The sequence below is a fragment of the Schistocerca cancellata genome, chromosome 8, assembly GCF_023864275.1.
Source record: "Schistocerca cancellata isolate TAMUIC-IGC-003103 chromosome 8, iqSchCanc2.1, whole genome shotgun sequence".
In the NCBI taxonomy this organism is placed as follows: Eukaryota; Metazoa; Arthropoda; class Insecta; order Orthoptera; family Acrididae; genus Schistocerca; species Schistocerca cancellata.
In genome coordinates, this window is record NC_064633.1 from 415,010,626 (window position 1) to 415,032,403 (window position 21,778).

Consider the following 21,778-nt stretch of genomic DNA (forward strand, 5'->3'; position numbering starts at 1 on the left):
CCTTAGCTCCTTCCTTATACGAATCCGAGAAATACATTTCAGTTCTGTAAGTGTCAGCTGCTACGTTGATAACGAGCTTATCGACAACAAAACCCATGAAGCCAACCAGGCGCCATATTTTCTCTTCTTCTTTTCTAACGAGTGTTCTATATACCGCCAGTGTTCGGCAGTGACATGTGAAAAAGCTGCATGCGTTAAGCCGAGTTCACACAGGCAACAAAATTATCGCCACTGCTAATGGCGAACTGCAGTTGCTTTGTAGTTGCATATGTGAAATCCTAGTTTTCGGTGGCGCCATTTAAGAAGCGCAACTTTTGTCACGCCACAAAATGTTGAACTTGGTTCTACTTTGTTGCGCCATTTTGCCTTCTCCACAATCGAATACTGTCATTCGATTGCTACCTCGCGGCTGGATTCAAACCCTTCTAGTGTGTATTCGGTCGCAGATAGTGCTTTTGTTTGTGCGTTTGCTATTAATATGTCGAAAAAGTGGTCAACAGCGACAATTATGAGATTCTTGGAGGTGTATCAAGAACGAGAATGCCTTTGGAACCACAAAAGCGAATCATACAAAGACAGAAATTTGAGAGATGCTGCATTAATTGAAATAGTAAACAGTATGCGTGAATATGTACCTGGAATTGATGTAGCTACAACAAAATTAAAAATTCGAAGCATTCGAAATGCTTACATGAATGAACATAAAAAAGTACTGAAATCACTTTAGAGTGGTGCGTCTACAGACGGTATTTATAAACCCAGCCTTGCTTGATTTGAAGCTGCAGACCAGTTCTTAAAACATGTAGTCGAGACAAGAGAGACGGGAAACACTTGGTAAGTAATACGAGGGCAGTTCAATAAGTAATGCAACACATTTTTTTTTCTGAAGCAGGGGTTGTTTTATTCAGCATTGAAATACACCAGGTTATTCCCCAATCTTTTAGCTACACAACACTATTTTTCAACGTAATCTCCATTCAATGCTACGGCCTTACGCCACCTTGAAATGAGGGCCTGTATGCCTGCACGGTACCATTCCACTGGTCGATGTCGGAGCCAATGTCGTACTGCATCAATAACTTCTTCATCATCCGCGTAGTGCCTCCCACAGATTGCGTCCTTCATTGGGCCAAACATATGGAAATCCGACGGTGCGAGATCGGGGCTGTTGGGTGCATGAGGAAGAACAGTCCACTGAAGTTTTGTGAACTCCTCTCGGGTGCGAAGACTTGTGTGAGGTCTTGCGTTGTCATGAAGAAGGAGAAGTTCGTTCAGATTTTTGTGCCTACGAACATGCTGAAGTCGTTTCTTCAATTTCTGAAGAGTAGCACAATACACTTCAGAGTTGATCGTTTGACCATGGGGAAGGACATCGAACAGAATAACCCCTTCAGCGTCCCAGAAGACTGTAACCATGACTTTACCGGCTGAGGGTATGGCTTTAAGCTTTTTCTTGGTAGGGGAGTGGGTGTGGCGCCATTCCATTGATTTCAGGTTCGAAGTGATGAACCCATGTTTCATCGCCTGTAACAATCTTTGACAAGAAATTGTCACCCTCAGCCACATGACGAGCAAGCAATTCCGCACAGATGGTTCTCCTTTGCTCTTTATGGTGTTCGGTTAGACAACGAGGGACCCAGCGGGAACAAACCTTTGAATATCCCAACTGGTGAACAATTGTGACAGCACTACCAACAGAGATGTCAAGTTGAGCACTGAGTTGTTTGATGGTGATCCGTCGATCATCTCGAACGAGTGTGTTCGCACGCTCCGCCATTGCAGGAGTCACAGCTGTGCACGGCCGGCCCGCACGCAGGAGATCAGACAGTCTTGCTTGATCTTGCGGCGATGATGACACACGCTTTGCCCAACGACTCACCATGCTTTTGTTCACTGCCAGATCACCGTAGACATTCTGCAAGCGCCTATGAATATCTGAGATGCCCTGGTTTTCCGCCAAAAGAAACTCGATCACTGCCCGTTTTTTGCAACGCACATCCGTTACAGACGCCATTTTAACAGCTCCACCTGTCGGAAGTCAATGAAACTATACGAGACGAAGCGGGAATGTTTGAAAATATTCCACAAGAAATTTCCGGTTTTTTCAACCAAAATTGGCCGTGAAAAAAAATGTGTTGCATTACTTATTGAACTGCCCTCGTATTTTACATTTATTATCTTTCCAAAACATCTTTTTTAGTCATATGTACAGTCGTTTAATCAGCTGAGACAGGTGACGCCATTTTGCAAACTGCGCAATTACGAAGAATTTGTGGCGTCCTGTGTGAACGGTAGTACACAGCGCCACTCCAGAATGACTTGACTTGTGGCGATACTTTCGTTGCGTGTGTGAACCCGGCATTAGTTCCAGTATGTGTGGCAGGTTTACAGTCTTGTTACTTATCGGGCCAAATCCCGCAAGTTGGCTCCAGATCAGTTCTGTTGGGTTCATATTGTAATGGTACAGTAGCAAATGTAAAAATGCAGCATCTGTATGATGTGTTCGATGCTGTGAAAATGATACTTGTCTACCTCTGTGGTATAAAACGACGAACATAGCCCAGATGAAGAGAATTTGGTTTTTCATTTTTGCCTTAAAAATTAAATTGTTATGTTTTCTTAATTTAAAGCAACTTTTATGAACAGTCTTTCATAAAACATCGATAACTAAGAATTTGTATTTGAAATGGAAAGATGAACTTCGAGTCCAACAAGTAATTAGAAACAAGAAGAAGTGTATTACTCATAAAAATGATGATGAGTTTTATAATTACGAGATGCAGGTATTTCAAATTGAACGAGGAAAAAAAATGACACTGGGAAGATCTGAACTCATGAACCATTAGCTATGACGTAGAATTATGTTGTAACTGTAATATATTCAGAGAATGGGGAAACTTCAAAGCCGATTATCTCCGTAAATTTATGAAAAACACTAAGAACAACGTATTTCTCGGCATTTTTTAACCGTATTCCCATACGCCTGTTTCACTACGGAACAGAAAGCAGCTTCGACCATTTTCATACTGCGCAATAACATTGCGACAATCAGAGCACAAAGCTGCATAGGCTGTGACTGTACATGATTTTTTAAAGTAAAAACTGTGTAGCTAAAGGGTATTAAGAAAAGCGTTGATGGCTGTTAACACATTTGAATACCTGAAAGTTTCATTTAATGGAACTTAGTAATAACATATCTAATACGTAAGTAGGAGATACTTCCAAGAGTGTAACGAGACCAGTGTGCGTGTGCTACAACTTCTGACCAGTCACTGCGTTTGCGGTTGTCAGGTTTATTCTTATGATGAATGGATTATAGATATTTTTATTGTGTGAGGAATGGATAAACTTGTGTGTGAGTAAGCAAGAATTATTTAATTAACAGAAAGTAGATTTGCAGTTTTACAGCAACTGACTTTATCCTAGAAATGGTGTGTATTAATGTGATGTTGGCAGTAGGTACCGGTATATTCAGATAATCAGCTTTCAGTACTAAAAGTTTCATGGCTCTTTGATCACTTGCCCAAGGAATTTGAGAAAGGATGTATTAATAAAGAAAATTAAGTGTATTACAACGTCTTTTGCGGCACTTGCACGAAGCATAGCTCCAAAATTCGATATGGAATAAATTAAAAAATTCGTAGTATGTGTGTTGCAAGAGTGAAAATATTAGCTTTGTAATTAGTGTTTTGGGCGTGGTAAATAACATCCAATACATTACACAAAAACTTCGAAACTTTGCTTTTCAGAGCGCGGTATAGGCCTAATCATTGGAAAGATGTAATTGCCAGATGATGATGATGTCCCATACTCCGAGGAGCGTAGGGGACGATGCGGGGAAACCGCACTGCTGTACTAGGCAAGGTCCTAGCGGAGGTGGTTTGCCATTGCCTTCCTCCGACCATAATGGGGATGAATGATGATGATGAAGACGACACAACACCCAGTCATCTCGAGGCAGAGAAAATCTCTGACCCCACCAGGAATCGAACCCAGGACCCCGTGCGTGGGAGGCGAAAACGCTACCACGCAAGACCACGAGCTGCGGACAAAATGTCAGATATCAAATTGTCACTTCTACTTGTACTAAGGCCAGAATTTCATCTTCAACTGAGAATCGGATTTTTTAATAGAGCTCAAATCACACCTCCAGATTAGAAATCTGTTTTGCTGATTTATGTGAAGTTGTGCAGATGTATATCTGTTAACCTTCAGTGACTGTCACTCAGCATATGTGTAAAGACAAACACGAAATCTGGAATAAGATATTCTGAAACGTAAAGCACTGTGAACTGGAAAAATATACATGTACCACATTTGCAAACCACTTCATGGAACAGAATAACCAGCCTACCGCCATAAAATCGCCAGTTATGAGTAACAGTAATTTGAAGACAGCTAATGACCACCTACCACAACCCAAAAAGACCCACTACAGGAACTTTAATCGTAAAATACCCCATACTTTTCACTTGAACAAATTATTTTTCGAGGTTATAATCTACACTTAGTATTTCTGATAAAGATTTTACCTACTTGTGATTTCCAATAAACCTGCAATTACAAATCCTAGATTCCGAGTTATATCCCGACTATGATGTTTTTCATCCTCAGGATGCACGAACTACTCCTGTGACTAAACTTATTAGTTTCGTGCCGTGTCGTCCATTATTACCCGAAAAAGCAAATTGATTTGAATTTCACCGATTATCGTCCGAAATCCGTACGTTTGGTCGATGAGGTCGGTTATACTGAGATCACATATGTGGTGGCGTTCTGATTTGAAAAAATCGACTGTCTTCGGATGATGTCGGTCATCAGCGGAATTCACTGATATCGGTGCTACTGTGACGGCAGCCTAATTCGCGGCCGGACACGACGGGACGGAGCGAACAATCGACATATCTTCAGATTCGCGAAAGGTTACGTGGGGGACGCGTATTGTACTCGGCCGACTGGCGCGCCGCCGCCTATGCAATTCTGTGGTACAGCTAGGACAAGCAAAGTACGTCGGTCTGTTCGAACTGGCGCCAGAGACAGCCGAATACATAAACTAAGCTTGTGGTATTTTGATCTCCTGTACTTTCCGATCGACTAGGAAATACTGAGACTCAAAAGAACACTACTGAGACAGAAATTGGGGAAGAAGTGCTCTAGAAAATGGAATACAAGAGTTATAAGCTTTGGTGTATATCTGAAAGTCTCCATGTCCATTCACAAATAATTTCGCCGGTCATTGTGTTCGCCCGGTAACTAACTCGAGAGGTAAATTAATATGTGAAAACTATCGTTCCCGTTTTGACCGTTCTTTCTGCCTCTCACATGTTACTTACATTTCATTTATTTTGCAATATTTGTTGTGAGTACAGACGACAGATGAATTTCCATCGAATATATTAGCAGTTGCATTCGCCGTAACGTAATACAGAATAACAAAGGCACTGCAACATCGTATTTATCCGCCGACAACGGTCAAACGACTTTCAATTAAAATGTCTCCCCTATTTAGGAATATACATAATGTATGTGCGAATACAAATTGTAGACACGTGGTTGACGACGTATGGAGGTTTGTGTCTGAACCTCAGTCGTGCTCGGGTAGTCAAATTGTAAGGCGACCACTCGCGATAAGCAGAAAATCAGGGTTCGAATCCCAATGCAGCACAAATTTTCAATTTCGTCGTTCCCTTATACAGCTGATGGTTGTCCACATTCGCAACTGCGAATCTATTTCAGGTATTTCATATCAGCTGTAGTCGCCGCAGTGCGTTTTCCTTCAGACAAGCATGCATCTTAAGTCGGAGTAACACAGGAACTGCAGTATCACACCATGAATTTCCTACTTTACGAGTCAACTTGTCGAACTGAAATATCACTTATTACTAAACCTGCGTCGTTTACCAGTCTTGACTGGACATATTGTGTCAAAGTTATATTATTTACCATATTACATATAAGTTATTTACGATTATTCGTGTAGCATGTAAGAAAAGTTGTTCACAATCAGTACACAAGCATAAAGCCGGGTTCACACACGCAACGAAAGTATCGCCACAAATCAAGTCATTCTGGAGTGGCGCTGTATGCTACCGTTCACACAGGACGCCACAAATTCTTCGTAATTGCGCAGTTTGCAAAATGGCGTCACCTGTCTCAGCTGATTAAACGGCTGTACATATGACTAAATAAGATGTTTTGAAAGATAGTAAATGTAAAATATTACTTACCAAGTGTTTCTCGTCTCTCTTGTCTCGACTACATGTTTTAAGAACTGGTCTGCAGCTTCAAATCAAGCAAGGCTGGGTTTATAAATACCGTCTGTAGACGCACCACTCTAAAGTGATTTCAGTACTTTTTTATGTTCATTCATGTAAGCATTTCGAATGCTTCGAATTTTTAATTTTGTTGTAGCTACATCAATTCCAGGTACATATTCACGCATACTGTTTACTATTTCAATTAATGCAGCATCTCTCAAATTTCTGTCTTTGTATGATTCGCTTTTGTGGTTCCAAAGGCATTCTCGTTCTTGATACACCTCCAAGAATCTCATAATTGTCGCTGTTGACCACTTTTTCGACATATTAATAGCAAACGCACAAACAAAAGCACTATCTGCGACCGAATACACACTAGAAAGGTTTGAATCCAGCCGCGAGGTAGCAATCGAATGACAGTATTCGATTGTGGAGAATGCAAAATGGCGCAACAAAGTAGAACCAAGTTCAACTTTTTGTGGCGTGACAAAAGTTGCGCTTCTTAAATGGCGCCACCGAAAACTAGGAGTTCACAACTGCAGTTGCTTTGTAGTTGTACAAAGCAACTGCAGTTCGCCATTAGCAGTGGTGTTACTTTTGTTGCCTGTGTGAACCCGGCTTAACAGATGAAAACAATATTATTTTGTCCAAACACTTCAACCACTTTGCGAGGGCGTAGCCGCTTGTCGTTGAAATTTCATTCGTAGACGGATAGATAGCGCACCAGAAGTAGGTTGGAACTGTGTTCTTTGTACACTACAGATTTTCGCATATATCTGCATTAATAAATTGTTGCATCTGGACCAGCCTTAACGAGAACCGTTGACCAGAAAAGCCGGATTTGAGGTGTTTTTCAATCCACATGCTGCTATTTTTCTGGCCAGATGTAAGCTGTGCACTCACATTTGATTAATTTTGTTCGCAGTTCTCTGCTCAAATTCCCTGTCCATGCACTATGATCTGTCAGCGCAGATGTTTTTTTTTGCAGAGAAAATACTATCATGTTGCCTTGCCTTAGGCAGAGTGTCAAATGGTAATGAAAACTTGCGCAAACATTCCCTCTCACCGGTGTTTCCAACAAGTGTTGAGATGGAAACACAATTTGGCTCAATGTCATTCTACCTGTCGTAACAATCAGGTAAGTATTGAATCATAGACGGTATTTTTAATGGCGCTTCGACTCGTTGTCGGTATCATCTCTGATATGTTTGATTTGTGTCGTAGCCGTAATGGCGTATCGTGGGATCAAAGTTCCTGATCCTTTCACCTCTAAAACGACGCGAAATGAAAGGTTTGCCCAAATGTCAAAACAAGAGCAACTCATTGAACAGAAGAAACGTGAGATACAAGCTAAACTGGAAGAGCAAAAGAAGAAGGAAGCAGATGAAGCACTGAAAAAATTGCATGGCGTCTCGGGCAGTGGAAAAGCAGGAACAAACAATAAAGTGTCTGCTGCCGCATCACTAAACAAAAGCAGTCAGAAGCAGAGTGCAAAGAGGTACGGTGTTTATGCATTTTTTGTTGTGCTTATGTAAATAACCCGTAGTTGCTGTTTGGTGTGGAGCCAAACATTTTGAGTTCTTATGTTTATTTGTAACATATATCCAGTTTTAGTCTTCAGATACAGGCGTAGGAACATTAACCTTTGTAATCCAACATGGGTTGGTCATAATGTGTGAAGAATTCATGCGAACCCTCCACATAACGCGGTACAAATGTCACATTCTTGTGTTTCTTTGAATGTTACCTATCAACAGAGCTTGTTCTCGTCGTGTTTATGCCACCAGCACCTTTATTATTGGGGGTCGACAGAAGCGTCCGATCCCACGCGTCGGCTTTGACCCGTGACGTAAGGGTGTTGGGAAATACGGAAGCGTCCGATCCCGCCCGTCTGTTTTGACCCATCACGTCACAAATATGGCGGAAACAAAAACAAACACACACACTTTCCACAAGAAGCCTAATGACACTAACGGGACAAGCGCGGGAAATGGGGTGTTTTGGGTGGGGTGGGGGGGGGGGGCAAACTAAATATAAACAAATTTAGACGTCTTGCGTAGCTACAACATGTAAGTGAAGACAGCCATGCATGAATACCCACCCACCTCCCCAGGGGTCGTAACCCCTGCAACCCATAGAAGATAAAGATGCTTCAGTAGCTGATTAGTGTTTTTTATCTTTTTTTTAAAAAAAAATCTACGGGATACAACGAACAGATCAGAAAGATAAATATAATAAACTAAAACAGAAATTGGAGGAAACAGATGATTAAAATAAGTAATAAGCGTTTTTAAATTAAAAAAAAAATCTCACGAGATAGAACGAACAGATCAGAAAAGTAAACAAAATAAGATAAAACAGAACGGGTCGAAAGAAGCGTCCGATCCCACGCGTCGGCTTTGACCCGTGATGTAAGGGTGTTGTCGTGTGTGACGTCATGACGGCGCGGAGTTTGGTTTGAGTGTGGCAGTCTCCAGTTCTGTTTTATCTTATTTTGTTTACTTTTCTGATCTGTTCGTTCTATCTCGTGAGATTTTTTTTTTTTAATTTAAAAACGCTTATTGCTTATTTTAATTATCTGTTTCCTCCGATTTCTGTTTTAGTTTATTATATTTATCTTTCTGATCTGTTCGTTGTATCCCATAGATTTTTTTTTTTTTAAAAAGACAAAAAACACTAATCAGCTACTGAAGCATCTTTATCTTCTATGGGTTGCAGGGGTTACGACCCCTGGGGAGATGGGTGGGTATTCATGCATGGCTGTCTTCACTTACACGTTGTAGCTACGCAAGACGTCTAAATTTGTTTATATTTAGTTTGCCCCCCCCCCCCCCACCCAAAACACCCCATTTCTCGCACTTGTCCCGTTAGTGTCATTAGGCTTCTTGTGGAAAGTGTGTGTGTTTGTTTTTGTTTTCGCCATATTTGTGACGTCATGGGTCAAAGCAGACAGGCGGGATTGGACGCTTCCGTATTTCCATTATTGGAAATGTAAACCCCATTGAAGGATTTGACTTAGTGGCTGGATTTAATTCTGTTAAAGCTATGTTGAATTGATTAAAGATTTTTGACACCATCTCTTGTAAATATTTCACAAACCATTGCTGCTTTGTCAGCCTATGATGTATGGTAGTTATGTAGTGCTATCAAAGTAATGTAAATCAACACATCGGAAGTAATGTTCAACATATCATGCGTATTTAGTAAATAATGCACATGGCATATGTATCTCTATTATATTAGGACATTATGTTACACACTGTCTTATTTTATTCATTTATTTGTCTTTATTCATCCAAAATCACCTCACATTGGGGGAGGATTTGGCAAGGTAATACAGTGCAAATCAGTAAGCCAAAATATACAATACACCGCATACATAATATTCTTAATGAGGAAAGGGCAGATAGCCTATGGGAATAAGACTGGTGGTCAGTGTGGCATTAATTAAGAAACCTTACTGTGATTTGCCTTAGGGAACCAGAAGAACCCAAATCAGGATTGCCGGATAGAAACTCCATCCTCCCAAATGTGATGTCAGTATCTTAACAGCTGCATTGCTTCATTCAGTAATCCTCATTGTATAATTTTCCTTGATTTATACACAGTTTGCTTCAGATAATTTGCTTCATGGATAACTTTGACTTGATTTTTATAGATAACATTGACTTGTTTTGTAATCATTTCCCTCAGTTAATGCAATACATCAACTATCTGAAATTTAACTTGTAATAAATCTCATTATTGTCTTCATTGATGTGCATAACTACATAATAGAATGGGTTGATAATTAGCTAAACAGTAAATCTGCAGTGCCATATAATCAACTGCTCTGTGAGTAGCAGCCTTACATATTCCCTCAACTATCCCAAATCTCCAAAATTATTCCATTACACATTTACTTGTCAGCCAGTGTTCAGTAAAGGAGTCTGTGGCTATCTCAGTGCATTCAAATAGCTTGTGTTTGTGAATTTAGGAAATTTGGTAGTGCAAATTCTTGTGTAAAAGACGACAAATGTCATATTTGTTGTTTTCATTCTTTATAGGATTTAGTTTTTGTAGTGTAGCTTCGCACCAGGAGCACCTCAGTTGTGCAATTTTGAAGAAGGGTCAGTGGAAGTGTCCAATTCCAACTGTTTGCTTTGACCCGTGATGCAAGGACATTGTGGTGTGTGACGTCATTATGGCGTCAAGTTTATTAGTTGGTTGTGTTTGAAGATGTCTGTTGTATTTGATGGTGCTCTCTGGAGGTGTGTTTGTATTAGGTTCATTCAAATGGAACCTGGTCAGTGCGTCTACCGTTGCCTTACACATAAGGTGGCACCATCTGTTGGTAGAGAGACTGAGCCATGCACACCGTGTGATGTTGCGTAGTGCCCCAGTGTGGTTTCATGTCGAAGAGAAGGTGATCACACAAGTTATCATCCACTATTGAACCACAAGGTCTCACTGCTTGTCAAGTTCCTAAAACGGGGAACTACCATTAGTACCCAGCATTATCAAGCCACTTTACAGAACCTTAGACAAGCTATCAAGTCGAAACACTGAGGATGTTGTCCAGTGGCATTATCCTCCTGCATAATAATGCCCGCCCACACACAGCCAATGTGGTGAAGACAACATTGCATCAGTTTCAGTGAAAAACTCTGGAACATCTGCCATACAGTCCTGACCTTGCACCGTGTGACTTTAATGTGTTTGGACCTCTAAAACAAGCTATTCGCAGACATCGATTCACAATGGATGACAAATTGTGTTACTGAGTTCAGGCCTGGATCCGACAGCAGCCTGCTAGCTTCCTCAAGGATGGAATCGACCGACTGCTGTCACAATAGGGTAAATGTACCAACAATTGCTGTGTTGTATTGGGTTCATTTGAGCCTTGGTGTTGGATGTGAATTCTTTGGCAGTGTTAGTAGTTCGACATGTGAGGTTTGGAAGTTTATTCAGTGAGTTATGTATTAATATTTTTTATGTATGTGTTTGGTGTTTTCATTAGGTATTAATGGTTTGCTGTTTGTGGTGTGGTAAGACTGTTAATTTATTGTGTGGCTATACATATGACAATGAAATATAACAGTGCTATGTTGCATTCAGAGATGGGGAGGACATGTCCATTCTTAAATTCTTCCAGTTACTTGGACTGATCGCTGAGATTGTGAAGGGTAGTTTTTGTCGCGAGAACATGAGGTTCACCAGAGTTCTGTCAGACCAGGGATGTATACATGTGGCTTAGTGTGTGTGTGGGGGGGGGGGGGGGGTTGGTTGGGGTTGCCAACCTAGTTTGCAGCACTCGAATTTGTTGGTGGTAAGATATTTTTTTTTTTTTATCTATTCGTCTCAATTTGTGATGTTTTATGTATTTATGGTGTATTGAGTGTGTTTTAATTTATGTAGGGATGTTTGATTATTAGATTTTTGAGATGGTGGTGTTTTGGGTTTGTTTTTCGTAGTTGTAGGTGTTGGTTTTTTGGTATCTGTAGTTGTCGTTGACCAGTATAGGTCACGGGAAATTACTGATTCCAGTTTTCGTAGTTTTAGCTGTAGGTATTGGTGTTTTGGTATCGTCAGCTGTGGTTGACCTATATAGGTCAAGGGAAGTGCCAGACTCCTGTGGATTTTGTTGGTTTAGTGGAATGTTGTAATTTCGTTTTTTCATCATTTTGTGTGATTTGGGATCGTGGTATTTTTTACTGTTAATTTAGCTTTTCCCCACCCTAAAACCCCAAATTTCCCGTAGTTGTCCCTTTAGTTTGAGTGTATTTTTGGAGGGAGATGTTATTGTTTTATCTATATGTATTTTCATGTTTGCTGCTGTGTGTATGTAATGATGTCATAGGCTCCATATTGGAGATGATTAGAATAGCCATTTCCGCTGTATTGATGTTGTCATGGGTCAAAGCAGACAGATGGAATCGGACACTTCTGTAATCCTGTTTTGAACATAGTAACGTAACCACCCACACTCACATTTCCTTGAGAGGTGCCAGTGTCCATTTGTGAACTGCCACGAGAGCAGATTCGTTCTCTCTGCTAGTGTGCAGTAAACTAGTGTCAGTGACAGACTTATTTTTGTCTAATGGCATGTGTTTCTTTTTAACTAGTTTGATAGTGCAAATCCTTGTCTAAAAGACAGGAGGGTTGAGTTTTATCTTTTTTATATCTATGGTTTTCATTTGAATTTTAACAGTAGGCTGTATAGGGAGTGTGGATGCTGTCTGTGGCAGGAGGAGCTGGCCTAGTTCACACAAACACCCAGAAGACTATTGGCTGCAATCAGCAGGCTGAAGTTTCTGGGTGTAGTGGTGATACAGAAACTGGTGTGTCACAAGCGACACTTCAATTGTTGCTTATTTCACCCATGGGCTCTGCTCGCAATGAACCTTCCAGCATAACCGATGCAGGCCAATCGTGCTCATTGCAGAGTGATTGGCTTATTGTAGCATGTTTGCTTTGTATTGGGTGGAGAGTCAATGTGGTGCTTGGCCTTGCCCACATACTCTGTGAATGACAGGGGATCACTGTTTCAGCAGGGTCCGAACATACTCATGGGGAGGAGTTTGCTAGTTGTTATGAGCTCCATTGTTAGGTGCACTACCAATTCCCATCGGAAAATAGCATCCAGGTTTGGAAAGAAGTCAGTTGTGCACTCGGTTTGTCTGTATCAGGGCCTTTCGTCTGAGACTTAGAGGATGCCTGCCTGTGGCTATCCAGGTGCAGTCATATCCAAGTTGTGAACTATCTTGGCACCAATGATGATTGTTGGTTTGGTTCTGGGGAGGAGGAGATCAGTGTTTAACGTTACAATGACAACAAATTATTAGAGATAAAGCACAAACTCAGATTAGGGAGGGATGTAGAAGGAAATCAGCCATGCCCTTTTGAAGGAACCATCCTGTCATTTGCCTTAGGCGATTTAGGGAAATCGTGGAAAACCTGAATCGGGATGGTCGGACATGGGTTTCAACTATCGTCATCCTGATTGTGTGTCCGATGTGCTAAACACTGTGCTGTACCGCTCAGTGATTGGGAACTGAGACCTTCCATAATTTGTACAGGCAGCTGGTAGAAGTGGCAAAGTCTACTGGGCTCAGTCTGGAATGCAAGCAGAGCTTATAGTTCGCAGTGTAGTACCTAAAGTTGATTGAGGCTTTTTTTGGAGCCGACTGGAGGGCCTCAACCAAAGACTCAGTCGGTGCTGTTAAAGTCTTGGTTACAGATTTGTGTTGTGGGGTGTTGGATTGTAGAACTACTCTTGATAGTAGGTCAGACATACAGTACACAGAGGAAGCAGCTACTCTGCTAGCAGAGTACTTCAGACCATTCACAGAAAACCAGTCAGTGATGCTTTTAAGAACATTGTTTACCATATCTTCTGTTTCTGTATGCATGATTAGGTAATGCTAGTGTTATCTGCTGAAAGAACTACTTCTGCACCTGAGCACAAGTTGTCAGGTCTTTGAAGTAAACGCTCCAAAAAAGAATTCACAGAATACACATATTGATGGCTCCAGTTATGCAAGTATCAATGTATTTGATTGTCTTTTCATGGAGTGCATAGGGGCCTGAAGGTGGAATTAATGAGATGCTGAAACTGGTTGTCTAAATAAAATAACTTCTTGAAAAATACAGCTGTTTGGCGATTTTCCTTGGTAGCTATTTGACCGACCGCTGTCCCTTATCCACAATGAATGAACAGAGATTGAATTTGTTTGGTGTGATGAATGGTAGCTTGCTGTAGATGCAGAAAAATGTAGTTTAATACAAATGAGTAGAAAAAAACAAGCCTGTGGTACAGTGCCAGTATACAGGTCCAAAGGGCTTGAGTTTGATTTCCAGTTAGTCCTGAGATTTTTCTTGCTTATCAGTTATTTCACCTTTGCAGTGTTTGTTGTTGTGAGAAATGCTCGGATTGGAATCCATGTTAAGCCGTAGGTCCCCATATAACTGGCCGGGTAAGTCGGTTCAAAGGTGGGTGGAAGGCAATGGCAATGTCGTCTAATAGCTCGTATTTGTTTTTAACAGGTTTGAGAGTGCAGATCCTTTCCTAAAAGACAACAGGGTTCAGTTTTATCTTTTTTGTGTCTATTGTTTTCATTCAAATTTCAACAGTAAGCTGGGTAGGCAGTGTGCATGCTATGTGTGAACACAGTAGGAGTTGGCCTAGTTCACACAAACAGTTGAAGACTGTTGACCGCAATCAGCTGGCTGAAGTCAGTGGGTGTAGTGGTGGCATATAAACAGGTACATGACACACTTCAATTGTCACTTATTTCACCCATGAACTCTGTTACCAAGGCACCTGTTTGTGGTCCAGCAGGATCACACCTAGTACAGCACTGTGGTGTTCAAAACTATCTCCAGATTGCTGAATGCTTTACGAGGTGCATTCAAGTTCTAAGGCCTCCGATTTTTTTTCTAATTAACTACTCACCCGAAATCGATGAAACTGGCGTTACTTCTCGATGTAATCGCCCTGCAGACGTACACATTTTTCACAACGCTGACGCCATGATTCCATGGCAGCGGCGAAGGCTTCTTTAGGAGTCTGTTTTGACCACTGGAAAATCGCTGAGGCAATAGCAGCACGGCTAGTGAATGTGCGGCCACGGAGAGTGTCTTTCATTGTTGGAAAAAGCCAAAAGTCACTAGGAGCCAGGTCAGGTGAGTAGGGAGCATGAGGAATCACTTCAAAGTTGTTATCACGAAGAAACTGTTGTGTAACGTTAGCTCAATGTGCTGGTGCGTTGTCTTGGTGAAACAGCACACGTGCAGCCCTTCCTGGACGTTTTTGTTGCAATGCAGGAAGGAATTTGTTCTTCAAAACATTTTCGTAGGATGCACCTGTTACCGTAGTGCCCTTTGGAACGCAATGGGTAAGGATTATGCCCTCGCTGTCCCAGAACATGGACACCATCATTTTTTCAGCACTGGCGGTTAGCCGAAATTTTTTTGGTGGCAGTGAATCTGTGTGCTTCCATTGAGCTGACTGGCGCTTTGTTTCTGGATTGAAAAATGGCATCCACGTCTCATCCATTGTCACAACCGATGAAAAGAAAGTCCCATTCATGCTGTCGTTGCTTGGCAACATGCCACACGGGCAGCCATGTGGTCGTCCGTCAGCATTCGTGGCACCCACCTGGATGACACTTTCCGCATTTTCAGGTCGTCATGCAGGATTGTGTGCACAGAACCCACAGAAATGCCAACTCTGGAGGCGATTCCCGAGGTTGTTTCGGTTTGTTGTCACACGATGTTCTGCCTTCATTAAACTGTCGCACCCACGAACGCACTTTCGACAAATCCATAACTCCATCACCACGTCTCCTTCAACTGTCGATGAATTTCAATTGGTTTCACACCACGCAAATTCAGAAAACGAATGATTGCACGCTGTTCACGTAAGGAAAACGTCGCCATTTTAAGTATTTAAAACGGTTCTCATTCTTGCTGCTGGCGGTAAAATTCCATCTGCCGTACGGTGCTGCCATCTCTGGGACGTATTGACAATGAATGCGGCCTCATTTTAAAACAATGCGCATGTTTCTATCTCTTTCCAGTCCGGAGAAAAAAAAATCGGAGGCCTTAGAACTTGAATGCACCTCGTACTAACAGTGTTTGATGCTGTACTGGTGACGTGCTATGTAATACAGTCAAGCTAATTAAATATGTAGGTGAAACATTGCAATACTATATGTAATGGAACGAACATGTAATGTTGGTTGTAGGCAGTGCGAATGGTAAACTTTGGTTTATTGGCAGAGTTTTAGTTTAGTGTAGCTCGTCTATTAAGGAGATTCTGTATAGGAAACTAGTGTGATCTGTTCTTGAGTACTGCATGAGTGTAAAGTGTATCCACCAGATCGGATTAAAGGAAAACACTGAAGCAGTTCAGAGGCATGTTGCTAGATTTATTACTGAGACGTTTGATTAACATCCGAGTATCACAGAGATGTTTTTTGAGCTCAAATAGAGATTTTTGGAGGGAAGACAACATTCATTTTTCGAAGCAGTATGTTGAGAAAATTTAGAGAACCAGCATTTCCAGCCAACTGAAAATTATTGTACTGCTGCCAGTTTACATTTAGTGTAAGGACCATGCAGATAACACAAATTAAGGCTCTTACAGAGGCATATAGATAGTTGTTTCTCCCTCACTATTTGTGAATGGAACAGGAAGGGGACTGGCGAGTAGTGATAAGAGTACCCTCTGCCATGCACCGTATGGGTGCTTGTGAAGTATGGTTGTAGGGCGTAGCAGATGACAAACAGAAGGTATATGATCATTAACCAATGTACACTTCCATCCAAATGTATCCAAAGTAATCGGAAAAAAATTGTGTACACACACTCTTTTTAAAAGTAACTTCTTACTGACAGAACAGCAGTTCTGCTTTCAAAGAAATAAATCCCTCCCTAAAATGCTTTTTGTTTGCTGGCCAGATAATAAATACATGTAATGAAAATCAGGTAGAAGTTATGTGTGGACCCCTTTCATTTTTCATAGTTTATCTATGGTATTTGTTCATCAAATGCATCAAAATACTTGTCAGTGGACCCCAGGGGCTCATAACTCTTTGTGTATGTGTGTGTGTGTGTGTGTGTGTGTGTGTGTGTGTGTGTGTGTGTGTGTGTGTGTCCCCTCCCCTCACCATACTCATCTCTTTTCCATGCTACATGTCTTATCCTCCTCCTATTCTTTCTCCTGTCCTCCTCCTCCTCCTTTGGTGTTTGTGGTCTACCTTTTTGTCTTTCTTCCTCCCTGTACATGCCTGAATGCTGGCTCACACATTTGATGCGTAAGGGTGACTGGGTAATGCGTAACTCCCAGCATATGGGTCAACAGGTAGGGCTCGCACATACCCCCTGATATAGGCCAGGCCCAGGGGGAGGGGTGATTGCCTGAGGTGTTACCTTCCCAACTGCCAACTGGTCCCTCTGTCTGGAGCTGGGGAGGTGTGGCCTGAGGTGTGAACAATCACCTAAGGTATGTTTGCTCTCCTCTTTGGGGACTACCAGTAGGAAGGAGTGCACCACTGGAGAGACGCTGCCAGTCATGGGGGATTCATCTGCGATGAGTACATCAACTCCATCAATGCAACCTACACCTAATAAACAGAAATGGAATGAGGATAAAGACATGATGAATCTTCCAGTTGCACTGTGCTGCCTCATGATGTCGCACACAGAAGGAGGTAAAATTTTTTCTACAGTGAACTTGTTTGTAATTCAAAAAGATGAGGACATAGTTACAGGCCCCCTAAAGTCCTGCACTTGCTTATGCAGTGGAACTTTGCTTCTAGAGACAGGCAGCACCTTTCAAGCCCAAAAATGTTTAAAGCTTCACTCCTCCACAGGTACCATGTTCATGCAGAGGCTCATCGAACACTGAATTCTTCACATGGTGTCATGTACATTTTGCTGCATGTTGGTATGACTGAGGTAGATGTACAACATTATCTGTCCAATCAGGGCATAACTGCAATCCATCGGGTCATGAAGATGGTTTATCCGGAATTCATGCCTATTCACACACTTTTCTTAGCTCTGAAGTCATCAATGCCGGACTGTACATACCAATCCCAATGCATTGCTACCAACGTAAGTGTTATAACCATACTTGCATGTCCTGTAAAAACGCTTCCAAATGTGTTACTTATTGCAAGGATGTTGATGAGGGAGGTTGCCTCTCCCCTTCTTCCCACTGCATTAACTGCACTGGCAACCATGCCGCAATGCCCTGTGTACTTAGATGAGCGAGCCATTCAAGAGATAAAGGTAAAGGTACCCCTCAATGTTACTTGCAAAATGTTAGCTAGCCAAAGCCTTGCACACCACTATCTGACAGATACAGTACCGTTGTTGTTATGTCATGGCCCACGAAAGATACGGCCACATAGACCAGTCTTCCAGTACAGTGCTACAATTATGAAATCGCCTAGCTCTGAGGTGACATCCTTACTTCCATCCACTACAGTTGCTCAACCTACCAAAAAACAACTTCACCCACACCAGTGAAGTCACTTGTGATACACTCAGAAAAACAGAAATTTAAAAAGAAATACTTCTGAGCTGACTTTTTTTTGCACTCCTCAAGTCAGAAAACGTCTGGCTCCACATCTGACAAATGAAAAGGTGCTAAGAAGTCGAACAAAAACATACTCTCTTCCATTTCTCCAACTTGGAGATTCTCTACAACAGTGACACTGTACGACACCTCTATCCGGTTGACCTCCATTTCGCCAGTGTGAATCACCAATGGATTTTCCAGCCTCAGAACCTTGTAGTAGTATGCAGTTAATACCTTGCACTTGAAAGCCACCGAATTAATTGTCTTGTGTAAGGGAAACATCTCCTATCTTCTACAACAACTGTTCTCGAATGGAACATTTGTGGCATCAGACCATAGAGGACAGACTTACAGCTGCAATTGCAATCACAATGCCCAGTTGTTTTATACCTCCAAGAAATGAAATAATGGCCTCTCAAGATCACTTTGGCTTCTTACACTTCACTCCAATATGTTTCAACCAACCCTTCAAGGATAGAACTCCAGCTCATAGCGGAGTCACAATGCTCATTTGGGATGTCATCCATAGCCAATTCATTTCATTGAACACCCAGCTACAAGCTGTTGCTGTCTGTCTTCCTCTCCCCAGTTACACCTTTTCTCTTTACAGTGTATCTACTTATCCCCGTCACCTGACCTGACCAGGGCAGTCATACTGCAGCTCACCACTCAGCTTCCTCAACCCTTTTTGCTACTCAGTGACTTCAGTGCCCACCATCCCATTTGGGACTGTCTGAAAACCTGCATGAGAGGCTCTCTCTTCACAGATATCCTCAGCTTGCACTGGTGAACCCACATTTCTTTCAGCTTCCACACACACCCTTTCTCGCACCTGGATCTCTTATTCTGTAATGCACAGCTTGCCCACCATCTAGAGTGGTCCATCCTCTGAGACACGCAATTGAGCGACCATTTTCTGCGTGTAATTCATATGCCAACTCCTGTCCTATCTGTGTGCAAGACCAATTGGCACCTATCTAAAGCTGACTAGTGGCTCTGCTTCGATGAACAACATATCCACAGCAGTGATGATAAGACGGAATACCTTATGAATGATATCCTTAGTGCCACAGAATGTACCATCCTCCAAACCTCTTGCTTACTGCGATGTATCCCAGTTACCGAGTGGTCGGAGGAATGCCACAATGCGATTCGTGCATGAAGACATGTTCTCCATTTCTTTGAACACCATCTCACAAAGCAGTGCTATATTAATTATAAACAGTTGCATTCAAAGTGTCATCGCATTATCAGGGATAGCAAAAAAGCTAGTTGGTTCTCTCTTACTAATTCTGTTAACTGTTTCACTCACTCTTCTGTCGTTTGGGGTAACCTATGTCAGATTTCTGGAAACGAGGTATATCTCCCGATTCATTGCCTGACTGTAGCGAACAATGTCTGTGTGAACCCTAGTGATATTTCCGACACCTTGTGTTGGTACTTTGATGAGATCTCGAGCTCTGCCTGCTACCATCCCTCCATCCTATCTCGGAAACAAGCAGAGTAGACTTGGTAGATATCTGTCCCCCCCAGAATCTTGAATGTTACAATACTGTTTCTACTATGTGGGAGTTTGAACATGCTCTCAGCTCATCATGATCCTCTGTTCCAGGACTGGACGATTGGTGCCTTCAGTCTCAGTATTTGCTAACAAATACACAATGTGGATTTTGTAATCACCACTCCCCAGTTGATCATCTCGTCACTCTCAACCCACATTATGAACAATTTTCTGCAGAAATGCCAGGTTGTAGCTGTGTTTTTAGATTTGGAGAAGGTTTAGGATATCTGTTGGAGGACAAGCATCCTCCCTACAATTCACATGTGGGGCTTCTGAGGTCACCTGCGTCATACCATTCAAGAGTTTTTAAAAGACTGGGTTTTTAAGGTATTTGTGGGTTTGACTTTGACGAACACTTTTATTCAGGAGAATGTGGTGCCTCAGGCCTCTGTGCTGGGTGTAGCTCTACTTGCCATAGCAATTAACCCTATAATAGACAGTCTCACAAGAGTCATCTCAGGGTCTCTCTTTGTCAGTGACTTTGCAGTCTATTGCAGCTCTTAGCTGAACTGTTTACTTGAGCAACAATTTCAGTGATGACTCGGCCATCTTTACTCATAGAGCATCAACAACAGCTTCCCTTTCGGCACAGTCCACCATCTGGGCATACATTTGGCCACTGGAGTTTTGTACACTATCTCAGTTGTGAGTGTCTGTGAAGATGCTACCAAGCTGTCGTCATACTGGCATGGTGTTCTCCTCAGCAGACAAGCAAGCTGTCTGTCCTCTATGCTTAATCATCCGTCTTATGCATCCTCTTTTGATGACTCCCTTGACTGCCAATACAAGATAAGCCCAACTTTTATGTTGCATCCTAGAGTTTGCTTTCCTATTCTGCTTTGGAAACTTAACCTTACATTACCTGCCACTTTCCCAAAGGGTGAGAGCCCTTCACAACCTTGGCTTTGTGCAGAGATCTGCATTCATCTTGGACTTAGTTGGCTTCGCAAGTACACTACTATAGATTTGATCTATCACTGTAAGTTTCTCGAAGTTTGCATGCAACTTGGAGATAGCACCTTTGTCTACAGTGATGGCTCAAAGACCGATCATGGTGTCAGTTGTGCCTTTGTTGTTAGCAAAAAAAACACTTGTTACCGGATTTGAGACCAGTGCTTGATTTTCACTGCAGGGCTTTCCTCCCTCTATTAGGCCACCCAGTACACCTGACGGCACAGGCTTCTGAAGTGTGTATTATGTTCAGATTCGCTTACTGCCCTCCATAGCGTCTGTGTACTGTATACATACTATCCCTTAATACAATGAATCAATGAATGCCTCCACTCACTTGCTGATGTTGGAGCCAATGTGATGTTTATGTAGGTCCCTGGTCACATCGTAGTGTCAAGGAATGAACCTGCTGATGCTGCTGTCAAGGCTACAGTCCGACTACCTAGCCCTTTTAGCTATTCTGTCCCTTCAGATGATATCTGTGTTTCTGCACTTGGGAACATTGTTCCTTTCTGGCATGAACACTGATCTTTGCTAAATGGGAGCAACCCTCCAGGGTGCTCACTGTTTTTTCGTGAGTTTGTGCATGGTGTACATGTGGCCCAAGCTATTGCAGACTGTTTTTCCTTCCCAGGTTGAATTTCCTTCCCTGTGCCCCTCCCTCCCGGTCCTTGCTTCTCCCCCTCTGCCATCTCCTTCCCCTCAATCGGTGTTCTTACTAACATTGACCTGGCTATCTACCTGGTTTTCCTGTACTCATTTCAGTTTTGTTCCCCTTGCATTTTCTCTGTCTCCATTTGGGGTTTGACCTCCACTTCTAAATTTTCTCTTCATAGTGTGAGCCATTTAGGAAGAACTCACTCCCTAGCATCTACAGTGTGGATTCTTCTCCCTCTCTTCCTTCCTTCCCCTCTTCCTTCTCTGATGTAGCCCGCTCAC

The 21,778-nt window shown here is 42.2% G+C and overlaps 1 protein-coding gene across 2 annotated transcripts in view; it reads left to right on the top strand.

Moving 5' to 3' along the window:
* The first annotated feature begins 7,245 nt into the window (after window positions 1–7,245).
* Window positions 7,246–21,778, top strand: part of LOC126094602 (SURP and G-patch domain-containing protein 1) — a 169,494-nt gene continuing 154,961 nt past the window's right edge. For both annotated transcript variants that reach the window (XM_049909075.1, XM_049909077.1), the window contains exons 1-2: window positions 7,246–7,395; window positions 7,482–7,755. In XM_049909075.1, coding sequence (XP_049765032.1) covers window positions 7,487–7,755 — 269 coding nt within the window. In that variant the 5' untranslated portion in view covers window positions 7,246–7,395; window positions 7,482–7,486. The remainder of the gene's footprint in view (window positions 7,396–7,481; window positions 7,756–21,778) is intronic.